Raw genomic sequence first — 25,355 nt, forward strand, 5'->3', positions numbered from 1 at the left:
ATCGATAACTATCGACATATCGATAACTATCGACATATCGATAGGTATCGATATATCGATATTATTTCGATAATTATCGGCATATCGATAAGTAAAATATATCGATAGGTAAGTACCCGATACTTATCGATAGGTGAAAACAGTTATCGCCCATCCCTAGCTACGGCAACCTTGCTTGTTTTGAATTAACATAGGAAACTAATCGGTTATTAATGAATTTAGCGAACTGAAATCTTTCTGGTCATCTTTTAAAAAGGACAACAGTTTTCGGATGCTACAGGATACATTCCAACTCGCCAAGAGAAAGTGATGGTACCATATTCGACTTGAGTGTATCACTAGTAATGGAGATAGGATATATGTTGGAGAACAGAGTATTGGAACAGGGTACTCACAAAGTGAAACTAAAAGTTTTTGTCCAATTTATCTGTTGCAATAGTGAAACATAATATAAAACATCGTCATATTTACTTACAGCATCTTTAAACGATTACACTTTTACTTTGTTTTAGTATTTATATTTAAAAAATGTTATGACAAAAAATACTTACAAATTAACTATCACATAAATAATCATTTGAAAATACCTAAAACTACTACTACTTATTTAACAGTCGTAACGCGATCTTGGCAGCTGCTTTCTTGGCCGATGCTTTACTGTCACCAGCTCCATAAACAACCTTTTGCGAACCATTTAACATAAAATGTAACTGTACAATAACATGTCCGTCATCGACAACAACAGCTGATCTAAAATTTGAAAAAAACAGTGCAATTATAAATACTTTGGTCGCGTTTATAGTCTACAAATGACGTATACATCATCAACATAAAAGTTTGAGTAGATGATAGGCTATGACTCCTGAGAGTCGTGGTTGTAATCGGAGTTTGGGCATGAAAATTTTTCTTCTTACAGAAAATTTAATTAATTTAATTTACTTTTATTATACGTGCATGGAGGGGCATCTAAAACGATCCACTTTTATTATAGTAACTAGATAGAGATATCTCTTTTATTTGGCGAGAATCGAAAAAATAGTCAAATATAATTTATACGATCACATTTTATTCTGATGAAAAAAGACCAGTGTTCCGTTTTTAAGATTTACAACAGATACCGTGCATCCCGACCGCACACGGTGCATATTGACTTGACTTCCTGTACGTGTTACTGCTCTGCAAACAAATAGGCTTTTGTGCATGCTAAGTTTTGAGTACCGTTATCTGAATCATGTTTGCTTGTACAGGTTATTATGTCTTTATATTGTTTGATTTATTTATGCATGTAATGTTCCTAGGAGTCTATCAAGCAGACACTGAAAACGTTGACTTACCCTATACTTACCGTTGGCAACTCTGGTAAGAAACTACAAGCAGAGCCACCTACCTTTCCAGTCGAAACGATGGTAGTTTCGCGCCACTTTTGAATTTGGATGGCAGTCGTTGTGTAATCGGTTCTTTTATGTGTTGGGACGTGAGACATAATCGGGAAGGGAATTAAATAAAAGACAGAACTTTTCTGCGTAAGAAATGACAAGATCAAATAAATATATTAACGCACACAACAAGACCATGCCAAGGAAACCTTCTAAGGGACTAAAACCCTGGCATAGGCCACACAAATACATGAAATAAATCACCTACAGCAATAAAATGCAAGAGAATATACACATAAATGAAACATCTCAAATTGTATGATAAAAATCAGATAATCAAATCAAATGCAATTAAACAAGTTCATAAAATCAAAACACACAAGACATCATAAATGCAGTGGAAAACATGATAAATTAATTCAGTACAAAAACACATCAAAATACTTGTACGATCAATTGAGATAACTCAACTCGTCGAATAAACAAATTGCATGTATATAGGAAACATGTAAATGGTGTGGCTCTACTCCAGCCTTCCGTTAACATAATTTAATTTAACACAAAAAGTACATGTGAGAATGGCATTGGCCAATAGCAAGTATTCATGTGAAAATCGATTATCGCTCAAGCAGATCATATTTTAAATAGAGGAAATGTAAATGAGAGGGCCCCCACTCGTATTGCTAAGATGTTAAGAACTACAATCCGCACGAGACGAGTAGGCAACAGATACAGCTAAAGATCGAACTGCATTAGGTACCTACTCCACGGAGACAGAATGACCCACTCGCACACACAAACATCGAAACATCAAATAAAAGAGCCCCCGTTCGTATAGAGAAGTGCAGCGCGTCACGAATCAGAAAGTAACAGATGCAGCGAACAATCAAACTGTATTAGGTATCCCTCACGGAATAGTTACGGATCAATCGGGTAGAGCAACATCGCACTGATAATCAACTCCTCGTGAATACAGAAATAAATACTTAATTAAACAAAATAATGGCATAATCATCTGTACAGTATAACAAACAAACATGATTCATCTAACGGTACTCAAAACAAAGGCATGGAGTATGCCATGATTCAGATATCGTAGTTTATGCAAAATCAGCAAAATGTAAATAATATCAAATTGTGGCAAGAAATTCAATGATTAAATAGCTAATACAAGAAAGAATAAAATGGTTACTACCTGTAAATACACCTTCAAAAACCACCACCAAAAATAATCAAGAATAAATAAAAAAACCGGGAAAGCGTGTACCTTCCGTCGACCTCGTCGCAATCTTCTTCTCATTCTCCCCTAGCTTTGTTACAAAAATCCCCTAGTATTCGGCATCTGCGCAAAACGGTCGTTGGTTATATACAGAGCATATTATATTTCTGTTTCAGATGTAAACGTGTGTTGCCTAACCATCAGGGTGGAATATCACATGCATTAACGAGGAAGTTTATTATCCGTGTGACGGTGGTCTGCTTGATTTGATTGAATTATTCCATGAAGGAACTCAGATCGTGCGGATCACAGTTCTTGGATCTTAGCAATACGAGAAGGGGGTTCTCTAATTAACCTTGCTTCTATTTCTTAGTGTGGTTTTAATAGACTTTTAACATGACTCACTACTAGCATTCTCACATACGTACTTTTCATTTTAAATTATGGTAACCGAGCCTGGAGTAGGGCCACGCGATTTTGATTTTTTTATGTACATGCAATTTACCATTTTATGAGTTGTTTTGCCTAAACTGAACCGTAGATGTGTTGAATTAACATGTACCCTTGGGTACTAAGGGTGGGTCGTTTTAATGCGCCATGTCAGAATTATAGTTAGACATCGTCTAGTATAAAAAAGTGACAGGTAGCCGCCCACTGAAAAACTTTTTCTTCGCATGCGCTAGATAGATGAAAATATAATAGCATAATTTGTGTACACCTCACAGGCGACTGAAGGCTATTGACTGTTTTTATACTAGAAGAGCAATAATTGGTTACATTAAGCTCCAGTATAGTATGCACTCTGTAGGATGTAAATTGTATAAGAATTCCGTTCCAAATTGTAGAAGAAATTTCACGAAAGAATGTTTCAACAAAAATAATACAAAAAATGGAAAGTATCAGCAAAAAAAGAAATTTCACTCAATAAGACAAGAATGATTTTATTAGATATTAATTTTCTCAGTAGCTATAATCTGTATTCAAATCTGCTGTTCTTTCTTCATTTATTTGTTTTGTGGTACATATACAATTTACGGTTAGATAAAGTAAGTTTCACTTACCCAAACCTTGGATTAGCCGCAACCATCTCGTGGATTACTCTAATTGGTTGTTTTGGAACATTTTTCATAAACGTTTCCATCTCCTTCCACATTATTCGATGAATAACTTTCCACGTAGTTTTAAGACACATACCAGAATCCAAGAAGACAGCACCTATCAAGGCCTCAAACATATCTCCAAGAACCTACAGGTTCGACATTACAAGAATGTTAACATGAGGAACAAATACCTTTGGCACATCAATATGTTGACCTATGTGTAGTTCCCCTTCACTTATTAACGTTAGTACTTCCTCATTGATCTTGTGATTGTTTAATTCTTGATATCGAACGAAGTTATCTATATATTTTGATAATTGCCTATTTGAAAACTGCAGATGTTTTTGAAATCCACATCTAACTGTGAAGCACGCGAATGTGATGTTATTTACCAATGCGGAGCGTAAATCGGTTAAATCACCCGGACTCAAATTTTCAGAAGCTTCAAATATGTAGCAAGTAATTAAGAAGTCTAATACAGCATCCCCCAAAAACTCCAAAGTTTGATAACAGTTCGTGATACGATTGGAAATATATGACGCATGCGTTAACGCTTGTAACAAATACGCACGATTTTTAAATGTGTAACGTAACTTGTCTTGCACTTTTTCCCATGCTGGGATATGGTATTCAATATTTCGTTTGGCAACATTTTTGGCAAAGGCCGGATTCGGAGGCGTCATTTGAAACAGATTGTCAATATTTTCAAATTGTGGAACAATATTTAACCACTTTAAAAATCGCAAACCACCCTTGATACCGTGAGCTTGAAAATACACACCTAACAGTGCTTCGACACAATCGGCGATCGACTTATCCCTTATAACTTGCTGATCTAAAAACGAGTATGCGGAATTGGAGTGTACATTGTCATCTTTAGGTATCTCGTCACAAGCTGCACTGATGTCGTTGATAGATTTATCACATAATATACCATCGATCTGTTCGCTTTTTGTAAACGTAAAGTGAAAGAGAGAATTTATCGATATGGATCGATTGATCCTATCTCTGAATATTTTAGGAACATTAAATGCGGGTGGTTTCCACTCGGAAGCTGGATCAAACTCTGCGACTTTTACATACTCACTAATACCCTTTTTATTTCCAATGTAAAATAAATTCTTATTACTAATTAATTTTCCTTTAAAACTGGTTAACATGCCTTCATCAAAACTTGGATATTTCAGGAAAAGGAACAAAGAAATAGTAAATTTCAAAAATGAGTCACCCAAAGTTTCTAACCGTTCCAAATTAACTATGTCATTATTTTTTGCCGTAGTCAGTGCAGTAAAAATATCTACAAGTTCGGCACCTTTACTATTTTCTCTAATTTTCAAAAAATTTAATGGTTTATAAGTGTAAAGGTTATTATCCGTCTCACACTTATTTCGATTTGCTACTTTATTCTTTACTAACTGGTGATCCTTTGGTAGCGCTTGCGACACAAAGTTGTCAAAAGCTTCCACATCAGTCAACTTCACGTCACGTTGTCGTTCGATATCTACAGGTTCGGTTAACTCATTCCAAGGACATTCCGCAGCTAATTCTTTAATTGTTAAATCAGGTAATAACTTTGTTAAAGAAATGCTCCCAAATATTTTATCTTGAGATATTTCCGTTATGTTCGATTGCTCGATTTCTTCATAATGTGCGCTTACTTCTATATCGTCCGTTATATGTTTATCTAACAGTAACGGTGCCCACTCTTCTTTTTCGGATAGTTCATGGATACCTAATCCGATCCCTTTTGCAATTAAACTACGTAATTCATCTGCCTGCAATAGTAACACAATCCTATTCAAAATTGTTGGTAGCAAACCGGCTTGTAACCATAAGGCAGATGGAAAATCTTGCTTTACGCAAAGTTCGGGTATCAAATACTGTTCAAATTTATCACCGCTACTTTTTCTACCATGTGACCTACGAGGTTTTAGACAATTTAACCTCTTTGAAATACCTTTTACCAAAACTAAAGGCTGACTTTTATTGATTACTATTTGCTTGTGTTTTTCCATGAAGTAAGCTGCGTAGGTGGCAAAGCCCTCTGTAGGAAAGGCGCTCAGCGGATTCAATTCGTTAGAGACTTTGACTACGAGGTATTGCTGGAACAAACATTCTTAAGTAAAAAAAACAAACTAATGCTAGTGCAATAAAGTAAAACTCCCAAAACCGTCTGTCTGTGAGCACATTAGGTAACTAGCAAAAACTTTGCACAGTTGACCTAGGTATACGCCTATTGAAAAGGGTCAAATACAATGACCCAGTAGGGTCACACCGCTCTACCGCTTTTCTAGATCCGCCTTAACACACGGTTTAGTATAATTGAAATTAATACTCTACCCACAACTTATAGGAGACACTAATAATTATTTCTTGATTCTGGTTCACAAACAAAGAGCTATCTTAACCACTTCCCCAATGAAGACACTGGAAATACAGGAAGTAGATAATAATTTTGTCATTTTAAATATTTTTCATCGCATTTTTCGATCATAGGTGAAATTTTGTTTCTTTTGATCCTATTCCACATTATAAGGATGGTAGAGGTTTTTACTAGCGGCAGAAGAAATTTACCGGTGAGCCATTAGACAAACTTGTAATCCACCTGGGGTCTGGAAAAACTGTAACATTGTGTAATTTTTCTTCTTACTAATGTTAGGTATACAGGATGCCACAACGAAAACGAAACAGACTGAATATCTCGAAGGAAATAGTTTTTTCGAAAGAAACATAAAAACAGGTCGCTTTAGGTTGGAAATTACTTAAAAATCCCCCCGAGTAAGGTTGCCACTCCTTCAATAATTTTAAATTGAACCTTGGGTCAAGTGACCCATCATTCGCCTATGGTTTAGGTTTCAAATTTGAGCGAGGGTTGCAAATGACAAATAATTCAAATGCATATTCAAGTTTGTACGTGAATGAACACGTTCATAAGTACATTCCTGAAGAATATAAACCATGATAAATCAACATAATAAAACCTGCTAATAACTCAAAAATGGACTCATAAAACCTGCTCGAGCTATCCCTAAATTATGAGCAAATGATGAATTACTTGATATGTCAGATGCCAATGTTTTGTCTTGGTTTTTAGCTCGGTTTTTGGGTACTAAATGGTAAAATACTGATGCGATTTTATTTCAGTGAATCAGAATTGACTTTAGCAATGTCTTGATCTCTACATCTCAATAAACGCCTTAAATTCATTTCATTACTTCACAAGAGTTGTAACGAGTGGTCGCTTTAGAATTTAAAAAAGTAATTTTTCGAATGCATATTTTGTTAAGCATAGGAACAAAGATATGTCTGGCGATAACGAGCCATGTCAAGGTAGCGCGGTTGCCACGATCTCTCGCAGTTTAACTTCGGGTAAGAACATATTAGGTAGTGAGAACTCCTACATTCGCCAGCTAGATTTCAAGAGTAAAAGTGAAGAAAGTAGTTTACATGAAATTGTCAGGATTTTCTTCAACAAAAGATTACATACACTGATACAACTGCAAGTAAAGATGAAAGACGATAATTGGGTCTATAATAAAATTTGAATAAACTTTTAAATATACAATTTCCTTTTGATGGACCATATAAATAACTGGATTGCTGAATACTGTTGAGTTAGTGTATGGTACAGGAGAACCTCTGCAGAGATGGCAGCAATAGGTATATATTGCTATGCAAGCAAAGTCGATGTGGACGTTAAGGTTTGGTCCAAACGCCTGAAGTTAATTACCGGTCATTAATCGTTATTCAACTTTTCGTTTCAATTTATTTAATTAGTCTGGTTGGGTTTTACGTGTAAACACAAAGCGAGTATTGTGTTTCTATTTGTATCCAAGTGATTTGTTTTTTCGTTGCTTATTTCCTAGTATTATTAAATGTAGGGCAATTTATCGCTTATTTGAATTATTACGAATTTTGATTATTTTTATAAAAGATTTATAATAATAATAATAATAATAACTTTATTGTCTGTGATATAGTACCTTGACATAGACATCGTCATACATTCAAACATGGACATTTACAATTTTAAAAAGTCATTTAGGAACAGTGTAAACGCTAAAGTGCATGTTACAATTAAAAATCACTCATTGAATAAAAACAACGTTGGACTAAGTATTTTTTTAGGTTCGTTCGATACTTCTTAATGTTTGTGATGTTTTTAATATATAAAGGGAGTGCATTGTACATTTTAACTCCATTGTAATATGGACCCCTTTCATACTTCGCTGTGGAATGGTAGGGTATGGTAAGTACCTCATTGTTGCGTGTATGATAGTCATGCTTAGCATTTAATGGATGAAAAATATGACTATTCATTTTCATGAAGATGCAAAGCTTATACATGTAAATGCTGGGAAATGATAAAATTTTCCTATTGATGAAAACATTCCTGAGAGAAATTGTCGGTTTTACATTAAAAATTAATCGCATTATCCTTTTTTGTAGGATGAAGACTCTGTTTTTGTCGACAGCTGTCCCCCAGGTAACAACGTTGTATGCTAAATGAGGATATGCGAGCGCGTAATACACAGTAACTAGTGAATTTATGTCAAGACATGATTTCAAGTTTCCTAACACATAATAAGTCCTGTTAAGTTTTTTACACACATTCTTAATATGTTGGTCCCATGACAAATCGTCATCTATAAAAATCCCTAAAAACTTAGTATTTAGACTAACACTTGGGGCATTGAATTTATAACTATCAGAAGCGCAGGTTAAATGGCAGGATATGTGACTGTTTTCAATAGTTTAAATTACAAGACGTAGATGTCTCTACCATCGAGAAAGATGAATAATAATGTCAGTTTTTTACCTTTGTTAATTATTATACAGGAATCTGTAATGAACCCACTATCTCGATTTGTAATTGTTGTATACAGAATTCTAGATACCCAAGAAACGTACTTATAAGGCATTTATGTGGCACACAGGATGTTGAATGACGTAAGATAAACATTCTTCCTTTCATGAATCGTGACCTTACTTAACATTCCTTAAGGAAGATTGAATTACATTTGAACAGGAAAGCAAAAAATACGCAGGCATCCTTGATCACTGTAACAGAAATTAAATGAACCTACCTATCTATTCTTAATTTTTGTGTGTGTCGGTTAAACCGTTGCCACCGGTTAAACTACCTCCTAAGACAGGGGTCGGCAACCTATTGAAACGGAAGAGCCAAAAATTACAATTTACAAAATTTCCCAGTTCTTAAAGAGCCACAAATAATTTTTGATTCAATATTATAGTTTTTGGCTATATACAGGGTCCTGCAACAGTCCGTCGGTTTTTCCTACATAGCTGATAGATACCTGGTAAAAATATTGGTGGTTGCGGATCTACAGAAATTATTTTTGAATGTACAGGGTGTTCCATTTTTACGATGTCAATTAATAACTGATCTTTTTAAATAGAACATCCTGAATATTTGGTTGTTTCAATGCCGTTTGTTCAAAGTGCTATAACTATTCTTTTTCAAATGGAACTACCACTATTTTATTTCGCTATTCGCTTTTGTCTTCTCTTAAATGTTTATAAGGGGTGCCCTGTGCTTAAACTCCGCAGTGTTTAGGTTATTCAATATTTTTCATAAAAGTACCTACTCATTAATTAATTACGTGTTTATACATCGGAGTAGGCTGGCTATAATAAAAAAAAACAAAAGAATACCAGAAAGTAAGCAAGTGTCAAAAATTAGATAATTATTTGCTGCAAGTATACTTTTGATACAAAATAAGATTAATTAAAAAGGCGAATTTCGAACAAATGAACTAATTTCTTTAGATAAATACGGAGAGCCGCAACTTTATAGGTATCAAAAGAGCCGCAGGTTGCCGACCCCTGATCTAGGATCACACGTCACACCTGGCAATTTTGATACAAAATAAAAAGGTCGTTAACCTCTTTTCTTTTAAATTCTGACGTTTGAAATTTGTTCTCAATGGTTAATCGATAACTTATCGATAATTATCGATTAATAGATAGTCAATCGATAAATTTAAAAAAAATGGTCGACCGGTCAACAAAAAAAGAATTTTTTGCGCATGGGATTTACACAATATATATTCTGACTATAATAAGCAAAAATAAATAAAAAGTGCGATTAAGACATCGAAAATATTTGCTTTTACAAAAGTTACAGCGATTTGATTGAAAGCTTTCAGGGGCGAAAATTAAAGCTGGAATCTTTGTTTTCCCTAAAAAAAAAAGAAAAATGGAGGGTGATATTTTTCCGCGGTTACTTAGCAAAGAGGAAAAAAAATCCTGGAACAGTTTTAAGGCAATAGTCCATGGTTTCCCGTTCAGTGTTTCCTGGGAAACCATAGAGCTGAAAATTATGACGAGCTGACAGGATTTGGTTTTGTATCATGGGGTATAGAATGTCTCTAAAGAATAAAGATGCACAGGTTACATTCTCATTTAGATCAATTTAAGGATAATATGGGAGCTTATTTGGAATAAGGACAACACTTTCTCGAGACAATGGAACTTAGGCACCTTCCCAAGGCCAGGAAGTTGGAAGCATGATGGAAGATCAGATTCAGTTGAACATGACAAAAACAGCAAAACTGTTCCATTTTTAAACATTTAGACTCTAAGATAAACAAATTATAAATGTAGAAACGTTACCATTTAATAAATCATGCCTATGTAAGTAGGATTCTATAGGTATTTTTATTTTTTGGTTTTTTGCATTTTTTTCACACAAAAACAAATAATACATAACCATTTTTTGTTCTAATTCTTATTTGTGGCTATAGAAGCAATAAAAATAAGGTATATATGTCCCATGCGCAAAAATGCTGTAGACCGGTGTAATTTATCGAAAATGTTAAAGGATTGGTCGATAAACCTATAATTACCAATAATGTATCGATTAATCTCACAACTAAACTATTAAGATAGATAATTATCGAGAGAATTTTTAACGACATAAACTTTTCAATGTTTAGGTATACCAGTTTACTTCCAACAAAAGCGATGTAAGAGCATTGTTGAGTTGCCATATGATCACAATTCACAACCTACTGCTGTACTCATTTTTGAGGATTATCGTCCACTTGATCACCTTTGATTTCAGACAACTTGAGCATCAAAAGATCCTGTTTTATTTAAATTATCTCTCGCAATATCAATACCAAAAAAACAAAAATGTTAGCGAGTGTACGCATGGATGATGTAATATATCGATTGAGAATATATATCGATGAGATTTATGAAAAAGTATCGATAGTTTTCTCTTGATAATTTCCGCTACTTATTTATTAATCGATAAATATCAGAGATAGACAATTTTCGTGGCAATAATAATCGATTATTATCAGCAGCTAACAATCATTATTAATTATTTTCAAAAGTTATCGATAATTATAAAAAGTTATCGATAATTATCAAACGTTATCGAAAATTAGCCTTACGATTTATCGATAATTGTCGATTATTATCGAAAGTTAACGATAAGTGATTAAAAAGTTATCGATAATTATCGATAGTTATCAATTAATGATTAATCGATAATTATCAGACTGAACAGACTTATCGATAAATCGATAACAATTTCATTTATCGCTCAGCTCTAGTAGGTATACGAATTCACGTAAACTGGGACCGATTTATTTGTGCACAATGCTGCATGGTTATAAAAAAAGCTGATTCGCGAAATTTAGTTATCAAATGTGAATGTGGAAATGATGTAGCTGCCTGCTTGCAACGGACAATATTTTGCCTTAAAATTTTTTTTGATCGTTTTTTAATAACAAAATCTCCCGCTTTCAGTAAAAATGTGGAACCTGCCTATTTTACTGCCTGTGAATAGAATGTATGAAATTGCATTCCTTCAAGGACAAGGACTGCAAGCTTCGTTCGTCTAAATGTATTATTATTTACATTACAAATTTACGCAATGCTTCTTAAGGGATCTATTTTTAGAACATTCCAATCCTATTTATAAAACCATTCCAATGATAACACAAAAAACATCCGGAGTTCCTGACATCTGACGATTAAAAAGGAAAATATTCGAATGGTCAAAATAAATGGTTTGTAATGCTGCCATCTAATGTCAATGTAACGCTCCACTTTCGATCGCCCACGGACTTTCAAACGATCGAACTGCTCCTAGCGGCGGCCAGTTGGCACATGGTCACAAACTGTTATATGGGATCCGCGCTTCTGATAGTTATAAATTCAATGCTTGGGGTTACGAGCTCTTGCTTAGCCCTACCAAAGTTCACACACACAGTTTTATTTGTATTTAATACAAGTTTGTTAGCACTACACCAGGAATGAAATTCCTCGTTCACATGTTTAATAGTACTTGTTAAACACTCTAGGGTCTTCGCTGATATAGCGATGGTTGTGTCGTCGGCATAGCTGATCACCTTCGCACTTGTCACATGATTTGGCAAATCTGCTACGTACAATAAATATAATAGCGGGCCCAACACTGAACCCTGAGCGACCCCTAAGGTAACATCAAATTTGTCGGATTTAACACCTTCGATGTCCACATATAGTTGCCTATTTGAAAGGAACGATTTTATCCACATCAGCATTGGACCTCTAATCCCTAATTTCTGAGTTTATAGCAGATATTCTCGCAATTAATCGTATCGAAAGCTCGACTGATATCAAAAAATAGGACAGAGATATACTTTTTCTTGTCGAGTTCTTCATAGATGAAAGTAAGTAGATCGAAGGTAGCGCTTTCTGTAGATTTCCCAGGTCGGAAACCATGCTGGCTGGCCGGTAAGATGCTAAATTTGTTGACGAATGAGATTAATCGGTTATAAACGATTTTTTCCAACAATTTCGAAAAGACGCTCAACAATGAGATAGGGCGATAGTTTTCTATTCTTGTAGGGTCTCCTGACTTGAATACAGCTATTACGCGCGCAGTCTTTAATGCACTAGGAAAAATCCCACGAGCAAGAGATTCATTATATATTATATGTTATGATCGGTAGAATAGAAGTCAAGACATGATATATAATTTAGTAGCGATAATAATGCACATAATCGGCAAAAATTGTGTTTTCGCAGAAAATCTGAGATAAGACAATTCCGCGTAAGATTTCGATACCTACGTGACCACAGGAGCGTCAAAAAAAGGGAGTTCTGATTGTTTGTCGTGTTGCTACGCCCCGTTAATTGGATGAAGTTCTTTTCGAATTTTGGCAATAGGGAAGACACGTTAAACACTGGAGTTGGCGTACAGAAGGGGCCTCTTGCCAATTCAATCATCTGTCGTGTGTTTGGTCAACCAGTTTAATTCAAATTGAGTAAAATTACGTCCCTGTGACCTGATCAGAACAGTAAGTCAGTGCGAAACGTTTTGATTAAATGCGTTTTTCTTTCGCAATTACTATAGTGGTTTGTTGTTGCAGATTTTTTGTTAATTTGAATTTGTGTGTCCAATAAATTTTGTTTAGGTGAAACATGTAAATTGTGTTTATTCGAACCCTTTACCGATCCACATAAATGTCTCATGCTTAATTATGATTAATTTTTTTGATCTGTACCCAAAGTTTATTTCATTTTACGTTATTTGAGCGTATTTGTTGCAAAACGATTAGTTTTACTGTTTTCACTCTTCACAAGTTATTACGTTTTATAAAAAAGGTATTAGTTCATTAACACTGTAAAAAATTAATATTGCATTTAATTAATTGTCTATCGATCGCTTGTTTGCGTGGTACATGTTTGTTAACCCTTTTCTTTCAGCCTGAGTGTTTTATGTCGAATAAATTTGTGATCTGTAAATGGTTGGTTTTGTAATTAATCGATCCCGAATTACGACCCAGATAAGAGTTTCATGTAAACAATTTTGTTCACACCCAGAATTGTCATGAGGTGTTAATTAGAAATTTGTTAATTAATTCTGTGGAATTTTGGGGCGGTAAAGGCTACTGACTTTTTCCAATTAATGTAGTATGTCAGATGAAACTACCAAGCAATTTGGTCTGTTGCTTATGAACAATAAAACACCTTGCAGTTTTGAGTTGTTTTTTATCTTATCATCAAAACATTTCATGAACTTGACTCGCCTTTCACTACGAAATGTTAAGAATAAATCTAACTGTCAATCACTTGTCAATGTGCTTAAGAAGTAAACCAAACACATAAACTTGAATAGAAATACTTACGTGATCATCTTTGCGATACCATGGAGTAATGACACTGCCACAATAATTTTCCTTGGTTACATTTAAAGACAACTTCATTTGCTCTGTAGGTTCAGCCTTTGGGTCCCGAATGGTCTTGTGTTTAATAGCGTTTTCGAAATCTATTTCAAAATTTAAAGATATCCTCTTAACAGGTACAATAAGAAATCCATTTGTATCATCGTCATTATCCAACACTAGACATGTTTTCAAAATTCTCAAAACATCTCGAAATACCAAGTGATGAAAATCTTTTAAGTGAGAAATGTTCTCCTCGGTCAAGGTAACCTGCTTATAATTGAGCTTAAGATTAACTAATATCTCTCCGGCTGAAACGTATAATAAAAATTGGCACAATTTTGGTAACCGCTGGGCAGAAAGAAACCCATAGCATAAATGAGACTGATAGAGATTATATATCACTTCCAGGTCTCCTTTATTAGAAAATATCGGTTGTAATTCGATGATATGAAGATACACCTCTTTGTTTGGGATTATGCACCCCTTGCAAGCATTGGGTATCTTAAACAAAAACATTCAAACAGAATTTGAAACAAAAAAAAATACATACTCTCTTAGTATATAATCTTTGTTTGTTTGTTTTTCCCACATCACTTTCCTGGATCTTTGGCCAATGGTTAAAATAGTAACCAAAATTGTTTTGTGCTACCGCACGATTTCTGGGTAATAGTTTGTTATCCAATTCACCTCTTTGATGCAATATCTTACAAGTCTCTAAAGCTGCAGCTCTTTTTGCAAGCTTCTTCGAGTGCGTGAATGGTCCCTGCATAATCGTATTTAACTATTAGGGGCATTTTAATCGGAAATAAGTTACTTCTATTGGATCTAAAACACCACTAACTGGTGGAAGCTCAATTGTGACTCGATAGTTTAGAGTGTTTGGACATTTATCTACAAACCAGTTTGGCGTATACATTGTGTATTTATCAGCCGGAAGATGTGAGCAGTACAAGCATAAAAGAGGTATAGCAGTTAACAAATTGACTTGTGGAGAATCTGGTCCATCCACATAGTATGGAGGGATTAGCTCACCATCCAACTGATCTGCATCCCCAATCGGTTCCTCTGCATCCTGATAATTTCCATGTAGGTGCTAAAATGTCTGTGTAATCTATTAAGGTGACATTTAAATTAATTTTACCAAATTTAGTATGTCTTCTACTTTTTGAAACTTTTGATATGACCTGAAAAATTCATTGGATTCATCTTCATTCACCAACATGTAATATAAACTATTTAGGTGGCGTGCTCTTCCTTTTGATTGAATATATGCACAGTAATTAGTTACAGCACAAAATTTAACTACCAAAGTGCATGTCGGAATGTCAACCCCTTCTTCCAAAACGTTCGAAGCTACCAATAAATTAACCTTCTTAGTTTTGAAATCATGCAGAATGATTTTATTCATTTTGTTAGTATATAAGCCCTCACGGGTGTTGTTGTAAGCGTTAACATTGAAGCCCACAATAAAATTAGGATTAATAAAAGAAAAACGAGGATCAGTTTCCTTCAAATCTTTTAGCACATTATAAATAACTTTTGCGGTAAATCTTCTTTGGACGAATATTATTCCGCATAACGGAACCTTGGCGTTATGATCATATTCTTCCAAAACGTGGAATAGCTTATTTACGTGCGGAGATGAAAATTTGTAAATACGTTCAGGTTGATCCGTAGACTTCATTACTATCTGATACATAGCTCTAACCGTTTGAAAAGTTGACTTCACCGCATCAATTACAGTTCTGAACCTCTCGTCTTGACAATGCTTTCTAATTCGTTCCAATTGAATAATGTGAGCGGCAGCGGCAATCTCGCCACAGTAACTTCCGAAATATTGAATGTGGTGTACTACATCGTTAATTAGGGATATTATTTCCTTAAATTCGGAATCATTATTAAGTGGGTGCAGGTTTGGTTTTGGAGGAGAGATGGATGTCTTATCTACGTTGATTTTTTTCACAACACTGATTAAATCTTTTAAACGTCGGATTGCTAGCCCATCCACCTCAGAAGGTGTATGAGACGAAAAGACACGTATTTCTTCTTGCGGATTTGTAGAGTATCTGTAAATGTGTAAATCTAAAATTGTAAAATATTAAAGAACACAACAACAAATTAACAACAAAGGTCTTTATAAACTACTCCCAACTAATCAAAATAAAATTTATTTTTCGACAGTGTTTTCCATGCTAATAGCTAGCTTGAAATTGTTAATGATAACAAAAACCGAGGTTGCCATAAATACTGATTGCAACTTTATTAGTTAGGTACGCTTAAATAAAAAATTTGCCTGGGTAGCACTGAGCAGATACCACCTGCAGATGTGTTCATGCGCGATTCTGGCCAAAAGCTTTTCAGTTCCGCCTTTTATGTCTAAGAATATGTGTACCAAGTTTGGTTCCAATGGATTTAGCTGGAAATGAGAGTACAGGTACAGACAGACCGACTGACATCAAGATTTTGTTTGATTCGGATAAAAAAGTGAGGGGATCATTTTTTACTCCAATGCACCTTAGAATAACCAGAACACCTACTCCATTCTCAAGACAAACGAATTAACCCCAATTTGATAAGTTTCATTTTACACGATAAAAAAAGGTCGTATAATGTTACATTTCTTACACTGCGAATTAAGCTTCCTTGGGAAAAAATAAGTAAATTCTGTTGAATCAGTGTTTTCGGTAGATAGTCTTAAAGTTGGCGAACCAATGAAAATTAACAGAGTATCTCCGCCATTGCTATTCTACCATGAAATATGTGTTTTAAGTCAACTTAGTATATAGAGAGGGGATGAGCTTGGCAGAAATGAGGGATTAGAGTTTAAGCCGTAGAGCGAGTAAGAGGCTCTAGCTAGGTCAATCAACCAGAGAGAGTCTCGATTTGGCATCCGAAGAGTCAATATGAGAGAATTGCGATTAGTCAATCAGCGTTTAGTATAGCGCTACCCTTAGTCAAATTTACGTGCATATTTCGCGCACATTAGCTTGTCAAGAAAAGTGTCAGTTCGCCCAGATTTAAAGGAATATAACATTAAGCCCAAGAAATCATTATACGTTCCCGTGTCGCAATTAAAAAACTTATAATCGTATAGTAATTCAGTTACATAAAGACACTGTCCGTATTTATAAACAAAGTGATATTCAGCATATTCCATAAACATTTTACCGTGCTCTACGCAGTGCCACAAAGTAGAAAGAAAATTAATATTCCGTGTAAAGGCCTGGACACACATGACCGAACTGAGCCGGCTCCGTGCCCGCACTGAGATACGGTCATGTTTCGGTGATGAATTGCACTGTAGTCCCAACGCTCCGTGCACGGTCATGGTACGGACATGTGTGTCCAGGCCTTAAAGCAAAATTGCGATAAAGAAAACTGTTCGTAACTTTAAATAAAGTGTGGTCATAACTTCAGGACCGAAAACAAGTGCTTCGTTGCACTCGGCATAACTCAGGTTAGCAGAATCTTGATAAAAGTGCTAACACTAAGCGGTTAAAAATACCTCTTATTTTGAATAGAAGCAGAGTAAATGTGGTTACTCAATTACACAAACGTAACTTACCCTGTCAGACACTCTAAATCAGTTACAGTAACCACTTTGCTATGAAAAGTACGTTCCAATACACTAACTTCTTTTAGAACTTCGGCGGGCGTACATTTTCTGTTAAGCAATGTGGCTGACAGCCCTATCACACGTGGTGGGTCTCTCAAATTCGGATAATACGACATCACTTGTGTCATGGGATGATCATCTACGCCGTTGTGGCATTCATCAAAGATTAACAAATTCACATCATTTAAACCTGGAAAGAATTGTGCAGCAATTAAAGCAAATTTCAATAACCTGATTCACAAAATTTCTCGAGTAGTAAATATCCTTGACAATAATCGTACAATACGCTCCTCTTCCAACAACTTCACTTTTGACAAATTGGAAGTGCCATTAAATTGGAAGGGTAGCCTATCCCTACAAAATTTCACAGGTCACGTTTATCTGAAATTTGGGATTCCCGTTCAACCACGCTCAACTCGGCTCTTCTACAGATAAGAAAGTATAGGGTAAGTTCAAAAGAGATCGACCACATTTTGAAAAAAATGCTGGAACGTTTTTGGTTTCTGAAATATACTGTGTTTAGATAAGGATGTTTAGCATGGGGATCTCCGCCACCATAGCAGATACCATGGTCAAATTAGAGAAAAGTTGGGCAATTAAACCATTACTTACTATCATGCTTAAAACAGAAAAGCAGAACATTTCAATGACTATACCAAAACCGAATTTGCAGATTTGGTTTTTTATTTTTTTCTGGTGGTATTTGAACAGATACAAAAGAAACACTCATTGCTACTAGTTGAGCTCTACAGAACAACAATGAGAGATTTTGAATACAACGTTCCCTTCCGGAGGAATCATCAACTTTATTTTTTTCTAGGGCCCATAAAAAAGTACATTTTTATTACGAATACAATACATAGCATACACACAAAAAATGGGTTTCAACAGGATGGTGCACCTGCACACAACACCCGAATCGTGCGAGAATACCTATGGGACAAATTTCCAGGAAAATGGAAATTTATTTAAAACTGATTTGCATATTTAGGCATTATACTAGAACTATAGCTACTTAAAACCGACTCAGAAATACCAAGAACCTAGAATTAATAATGGATATGCTTAAAAAATGAAGATGTACAGCCTTCTGGCAAAGAAATTACAAACCGAGATAATGAACTTGAGTGTGGTTCATTACAGATTCCTGTATAGAATCTAAGGAAAGTATAAAAATTGACTAGAACTCTTGATGCTTGATGATAGAGACACCTACGGGTGTTGCCATGCCATATGACCCTTCTGATGCAATTTCATCACTCATCATTAAAATGAACTTTCAAAACTCCAGTTAAAAACCTACTTTGCCATATTGATTCTATACCTACGAGTAAAATGAAAAAGACACACTTAGATAATGTAAATTGCACTTCAAATAGCAGTGTACAAAATCCTGCCGTTGATATTTACCCCTCGGTAATTTATTGATACATTGAACCGCACTTCTTTAACACAACTTACTTAATAGTGAACGTTGAAGTATATTTACAAGTATCTGGGTAGTCATAACCAACACTTGATTGTGTTCAAGTTGATCTCTCCATGTACTATCGCTCCAATAATCCACATTCATGTCGCCGCTATAGGCAGCAACGTCTTGATCTGTTAACGCTTTTAGATATTTCGATTGTTGATCGACTAAGGCTACGGTATTTACTAACATAACGCTCACTTTTCCTCCTTGACTAAGGGGTCTAAAATTGAGGCAATATCGTCAAGTGAATTACCACTTTTGAGTAGAGGCACCTTTGTAGAGGTTCCGCTAAACGTTTTAATATCATCACAGCAATTAAAGTTTTCCCTGTACCCGTTGGTAAGAAAATAATTGAATTTCTTTTAATACCTATCTCCATTATGGTAAGTTGATAATCTCTTGGTATAAAATCGTCTTTTCCTTTATGTTGCAATTCCATTTCGAGATCCATTGTGTTTATTTAGACAAAATTCACTTTTATTACACAACAGGAAAAAAACTTGCAAACGAAGTACCGGGAAGTCTGAAGTTTGGGTGGGTAGGGAAGATTGGATTTGATTGGTTGTCAACAATGGGTGCGTTCAGGGAAATAAAGCGACACAGCGCTGACATGAATGGTGCGTTCGATTATCCGTTTCAGGAGTGCGCAGAGCGTACAATCATTGACTATACACACAATCATGTGTATAATCAATGGTAATAGCACAATAATTGATTATGTGTATAATCAATCAATGATACAGTGAAAAAATCACGTGATCACTGGAACAAATTAATAACTGTGCATTAGCCGAAGGGTACGGAGCGGAAGCAGCGGGATGAAGCGTCAACATAACCTCTAAATTTTGTACATTGTGGCTGGTTGAGTGCTAAATCACGGGAATGTGTAGAAATATTCATTACAGACGCAAATGATATCCAAGTTATCTTTATCAAATAAATCGCAAACCAAAACAGTCAATCAGAGAAGACAAATATGTAAAGGCAAATTTTTAGGTTAAAATAAACATGGCCACGTGATCACATCCTTTGAAATTTGAATAAAGAATTAAGAAGATAAAGGATGGAGTATTTGTTTAATTAACATGAAGCAAAAGTGGTATCAAAATGGCGAATTTTAGACATAATATACTCGTACATGTTACGCTTAATGAGCGAAAATAACGCCCACAACGCGTTATGGACGAAGCAAAATGACCAAACACTGAAATTAAATATTTTTCCGTGTTATAGTCGTGAACTTATTCTCATAACTCGTCGCGGTCATTTTTGAAGCGACCACAGTGAGAATTGGATGGTTTCAATCAACTAATACAGAAGTTAACCGCATAAAACTGCTTATTTGCCACTTTATTTAAAATTTTGCGGGATCCCGCAAATACCGGGATCCCGCGGAATTAACATCTAACGATCCCGCAAATACCGGGATTGAGATTTTGCTGCGGGATTGCATTCCCTACAATCAACCGAAAACCGAATTTTCTCAGTTTTAACGTGTTTCCTTAATGCGATGTATCGCTAGTAATTCAATTATTAGTTTGATTTCAAGTTAGTAATACTTTGTATTATACTGTGGTAATACTAAGAAATTGCCACTCTAAGCAACTCGGCAAGTTCTATGCAGCTCCTGACTAGCTCTTGTACGATCAAGTAATTTGTACAATTTGGCTCAATATCTGTTTTAATTAAAAATGACTTGTTTTATTTATTTAACAAAAATATTTGTTTGCTGGTAACTTTATTTTCATGTTAAAGGATTGTTCTGTGAAATGAAATGCGGGTAACTACACCGCCCACAAAACACTAATCAAATCGGGCGAATAAAAATTACGTAAAGTAACGTACACACTTTCCGACCGTCGCGAACCAGCCACGTTTGTTCGTTGATACCAGTATTTAACGAAACACCAGTTCTACTATTTAAAAAATCCTCTTTCTCTAGGACTTTCAAATAAATCCGCCCACCACAATTAGGGCCTAAACACACGAACCAGTTTTCGCCGAGTCGACCGACGACTCGGCAGCCTCTTGTTATAACAAACACGTAGCGGTAAACAATTCGGCTCAGAAAATATAAAAATTGCAATGTTGTCACTAATTAGTATCAAAAATGAATTCATATGGCTCAAAGGAAGAATTCATTATCAATTTAGAAAAATCAAAAATTTCATAGAAATGAGAAACAAAACAAATCTGCTAAAATACCAAAAGATAATATAGCGGGTAGGTATTTGTATATTAAAACAAATTGAATTGTAACAGCGCTTGTCCACATATTTAATCAATGCATAGCTGTTCTTTCATCTCTGCCCACGTGTCTTTGTAACTTTTGGCGATACCCCATATTAACTCGATAGGGTTGATTGCAGTGATAGGGATGAAGTAAAACCTTATACCCATACTGCTCTGTTAATTGGTGATGTTGATATTGGTTTTTGGGGGTTTATTTCTGAAAACAAAACGCAAATCTATAGGTACCTACCTGGTAGGTACACTACATTGTGAATACTTACAGAGAGGCTTGTAACAAGAGATTAGCTTTGAGCATGTTATCAATGTAGACAATCAATCACTTTTGAATCTGTACTTTTTTCGAGGAGATATACTCGTATCAATGTATGATGATAGGAGGCACAGTATGCCCGATGGTTCGATTAACTTTCTAAATAATTCAAACCAACGCAACGCAAGAAGTTTTCTGGATTCATCTCGCAATTATAGTCTCAACCAGTCTTAGAAGAAAATAATAAAGCCGCACTGGGAATGCAGTTTCATTAAGTCATTACCAGCATGAAGAATGATTTGTCTGCAATATTATTTAAAAAATCTTGTCGGTGATATGAAACTTTTAGAGTGTCTTTAGGGAGTAATGAGTCTTTTAGTCATCATGAGTTGATATTTTGCTCTGAAGAAAATTGCTAACCCTAGTGCTAACCTATTGGAAGAAGAACAAAGCGCCCTAGGAGTTGAAATTGAAAAAGTTCAATTTACAAGCGGTAGGAAATTTACTTAGGAGGTACCTATCGTAAATTTCCAACCTTTAGATAACATCAGATATTACAATGCATTAATTGAATACCAGATTGATTGTAAATGAATGACGTATAACAGTCCATTGCGTAAGATGTATTTAATACCTTTTGCTTAATTACAGTGATTTATGATAACATAAATTTTATTTGCGTGTACGATAAGACTCCGTTGTCAACAACCCGTTCTGAGGAGTGCAGTAAATATTATTTAATTAACTACATATATGCCATGAACATGTTTCGCTTCCCCTCTACTACGAATACTTTATTCAAATTATAATCTGGTTTCTATTACCTATTTTACCTTGAATTTGTCATTTCGATTTTTTCGTTCAGTTATTTTAAAATATGTCGATAATCTACAGGAAAACAATAGGAATGGTGGAGAAGGTTATACCGAAAAAATGTCTTCCTTTTTGGAATCATCCCGCAGGTAAGGATTATGCGAAATATTTTGGATTCTTTGTAAAAATTTGAGTTTTAGGTCCAAAAACAGTGTTCTTCTGGGCTCCCAGTTTTAAATGGGTGAGATTATTTTGAATAACTGACTGGCGAAGTGCGTCATTAAATGAAGGGTTCATTTTAGGGATTGGTGATCGCAGGGATTAGTGATTTAACCCGACCAGCTGACAAACTTAGCATGCCTCAAACTATTGCATTGGCGTCATCTGGATTTATATGGTCTCGATATTCATTAATAATAATACCAAAGAATGTTTATCTCTTCAGTGTTAACTTATTTGTTGGTGTAACTCAACTTTATCAACTGGCACGTGCATTCAGGTATAGTGTCTTGAAGTTGAATATTTATAATTTATGTTATGTTTTTAAGGTACCACCAGAGTTTGAAAGACAAGGACGCTAAAACCACTTAGTTTGCAAATAAGTTACGTTTGTTTTGAACTTAATGAAATTTATATTAAATTACCGTAATTTTAAAATAGGTAGAGTGATACCCAGTAGGTATTTTTATTGCGCAACAATTTGCAGCGTGTTTGCATCATTATATAAGTTGCATTAATATAAGATATATAGGACAACGTACAGTCTATCTCTCTCAAGTGTCTATGGTCTAAGCTTTCCTTACTATTCGTGGCATAATTACACTGACCACAAATTAAACAATCAGTATTTTTCGATGTGTCGTGCTTTAATACCTAATGACGATTTAAATTTGTCTTGCTATTTGTGGCCAAACTTGCGATAATCCTAGGTCATAACTATAGGAAGACGGATTTAAAAACCGGATTTACACTGAAAATGTCACTATAAATAGAATCGAGTAACAAAAATAATAGACTCATTTTATACAGACATGTATTGTGTGTTGCGTGATGTGGTTTTCTTTCACATTTGGATAGATTTCATTATTTATGCTTTTGGGTTATTATTTGATAGGAACTACTTTATATTATGCATACATCACACTTTTAAAAGCGAATTATAATAAATAGGTAATAAATTGATAATAGGTAATAATGCTGCATACATTTTTTTGAAACATAGTTTTGAATTGTAGTTTTAAATGTTTTATCAGTTGTAATACTACACAATCCACATTACAATTTACAACAAATGTTAAGTTATTGAACAAATTCAGAGCAATGGAATTATATTCATATTATTAAACAGCACAGTTCACTGTTTTATGTATAAGCGATTAAGACACTGTCTTCCGAAAGTTCACTAAAACTGTCACTGTCCTCCGATCCGAGTGAAATAATTAATGGTTCTATAAGTGTATCCATTAGGCCATCCAATCTACACATCTTATTTTCTTCCTTAATAACATGTTGCACACAATTCTGCCAATCGTCAGAGCTCACATTTGCAACAGCCTTATGACCACCGGAACGTTTCGAAGGGGTATTACTAAATACATGAGTATGGTAAGTAAAAAGCTCGTGTTCCTACTATACCTACGTATATACCTACCATTGGCTATGGCAGCGGCGTATATATAGTCATCTACTCGTATTCCATCAGTATCCAAACTCCAGTTTCGGCAAAAAAATATCACGGCGTATACATACATTACAAACATGTAAACAAATAGGGCACATTTTTCACCATTTCTGATTTCATCCCGTAGTACCAGCCCAATTAATTGGGAAATTTTTCTCAACTTATCGAAATACGCCGGTGGTTGCTTTCTTGACATCGTCATTTGTGTAGCTAAAATCGGGAGCGTGTAGCTTATGTTTTACAAAGAATTGATCGTTAATACTTACATAATTGAAATGTATTTAATAAACATTTCTGGCACGCAAATGTGGCTATTTCAATAGGCGGTTACATTTTATGAAAGTTTTAGGTTTATGAATATAAAATAATAGTTATTTATTATATAAAACACTATAAAGAGATATTTTTAATCATTGAGTGAAAGATGTTAACTAACTTTCACAAGATGATGGTTAGTTTCCCTATATCGTCGTGTATAACAGAAAACTTTATTTTATAGCAGTCCTAGAAATCACTGTAAAGCTTCTTGCTTCTGACAATAGCCAGGTTGCGGACAGCATTTTCCGTTATGTTAGACGGCCATTTTTCCTTATAATATAAGTTTATAAGTATAAAACATTTTTATAGCAAAGTTAAGTTGCGGTGTGTGCTGGACGTGTTCAATTTTGCTTATAAGTTTGAAGGAGTCTTAACCTCACTTTTATTTTACATTGTGTTAAAATGTCCAAAGTTCACTACTATGCTCTTAGACAAAAAGAAAAGAACTACCGCCAACATAAACACTGCACAATTGTAGGTTAGCAGGAAAATGTTATTTATGAGTGATTACGTACTGCGCAGTGACACATTATAAGAACTTCATTTTCATTGGTTCCGCTATTTATAAATATATCGTACAAAAAGCCCTCATACCGTAAATTATTTCTACAAAATAGTTATTTGTTTCATAAGTACAAAAAATGTCAGTTTTCGGGACGAGGAAGATAGTTGCTGGACGACGCGTTAGCGGAGTCCAGCAACCTTCCGAGTCCCGAAAACGCATTTTTTGTACGAATAAAACATAAAATTTTTTCTCCAACCCCCTTTACTTCAAATTATATTCGAATTTATATTCAGTCACAGTTTCACTACTATAGTATAAGAACTTCTGCTTTCTTGTCCTCACGTGTCATGCCACTCTAGTTTTTAGGTTAACTTATAACCTATTCGTTCTGACTTTTTACTTCTCACCTCTCGCGACTTTGTAGGGAGCAAATCTTGAGGTAGCATGTTCTGCCGTTTCTATAATCTCTGGCGGAGTGCAATCCATGTCGCTATCAATTTCAGTCATTTTATTGTATACACAATTAATATTGTTATATTTTGTATTGAAATAAAAAACTT

At 34.9% G+C, this 25,355-nt stretch overlaps 2 protein-coding genes across 2 annotated transcripts; one reads left to right on the forward strand and one right to left on the reverse strand.

The window, feature by feature from the left end:
• Nucleotides 1-405: 405 nt before the first annotated feature.
• On the reverse strand, nucleotides 406-19,521 carry LOC116172564 (endoribonuclease Dicer-like). The gene is made up of 10 exons (XM_031489794.1): nucleotides 19,248-19,521; nucleotides 18,963-19,195; nucleotides 17,451-17,691; nucleotides 15,027-15,951; nucleotides 14,700-14,978; nucleotides 14,436-14,648; nucleotides 13,847-14,386; nucleotides 3,887-5,797; nucleotides 3,657-3,841; nucleotides 406-750 (listed from the first exon to the last, which is right to left on the reverse strand). The coding sequence occupies exons 1-10, from the start codon at nucleotides 19,424-19,426 to the stop codon at nucleotides 600-602; spliced, it is 4,857 nt and encodes a 1,618-aa protein (XP_031345654.1). The 5' UTR covers nucleotides 19,427-19,521; the 3' UTR covers nucleotides 406-599.
• Nucleotides 19,522-22,168: 2,647 nt separating this feature from the next.
• Nucleotides 22,169-23,146, forward strand: LOC116171190 (mitochondrial pyruvate carrier 2-like). Its single transcript, XM_031487885.1, has 4 exons — nucleotides 22,169-22,440; nucleotides 22,492-22,532; nucleotides 22,594-22,790; nucleotides 22,840-23,146. Exons 1-4 carry the CDS (start codon nucleotides 22,356-22,358, stop codon nucleotides 22,880-22,882), a joined length of 366 nt encoding a protein of 121 aa, XP_031343745.1. The 5' UTR covers nucleotides 22,169-22,355; the 3' UTR covers nucleotides 22,883-23,146.
• The last annotated feature ends 2,209 nt before the right edge of the window (nucleotides 23,147-25,355 follow it).

The sequence above is a fragment of the Photinus pyralis genome, unplaced genomic scaffold (assembly GCF_008802855.1).
Source record: "Photinus pyralis isolate 1611_PpyrPB1 unplaced genomic scaffold, Ppyr1.3 Ppyr1.4_LG5, whole genome shotgun sequence".
In the NCBI taxonomy this organism is placed as follows: Eukaryota; Metazoa; Arthropoda; class Insecta; order Coleoptera; family Lampyridae; genus Photinus; species Photinus pyralis.

Coding starts and splice junctions, on each gene's coding strand:
- LOC116172564 (XM_031489794.1), bottom strand. CDS start 19,426: ATGGATCTCGAAATGGAATTGCAACATAAAGGAAAAGACGATTTTATA. Junction 19,196..19,247: donor TTAGCGGAACCTCTACAAAG/GTGCCTCTACTC, acceptor CCTCAATTTTAG/ACCCCTTAGTCAAGGAGGAA. Junction 751..3,656: donor GCGGCTAATCCAAGGTTTGG/GTAAGTGAAACT, acceptor TTCAAATTTTAG/ATCAGCTGTTGTTGTCGATG.
- LOC116171190 (XM_031487885.1), top strand. CDS start 22,356: ATGTCGATAATCTACAGGAAAACAATAGGAATGGTGGAGAAGGTTATA. Junction 22,533..22,593: donor GGGCTCCCAGTTTTAAATGG/GTGAGATTATTT, acceptor GGTTCATTTTAG/GGATTGGTGATCGCAGGGAT. Junction 22,791..22,839: donor CAACTGGCACGTGCATTCAG/GTATAGTGTCTT, acceptor TATGTTTTTAAG/GTACCACCAGAGTTTGAAAG.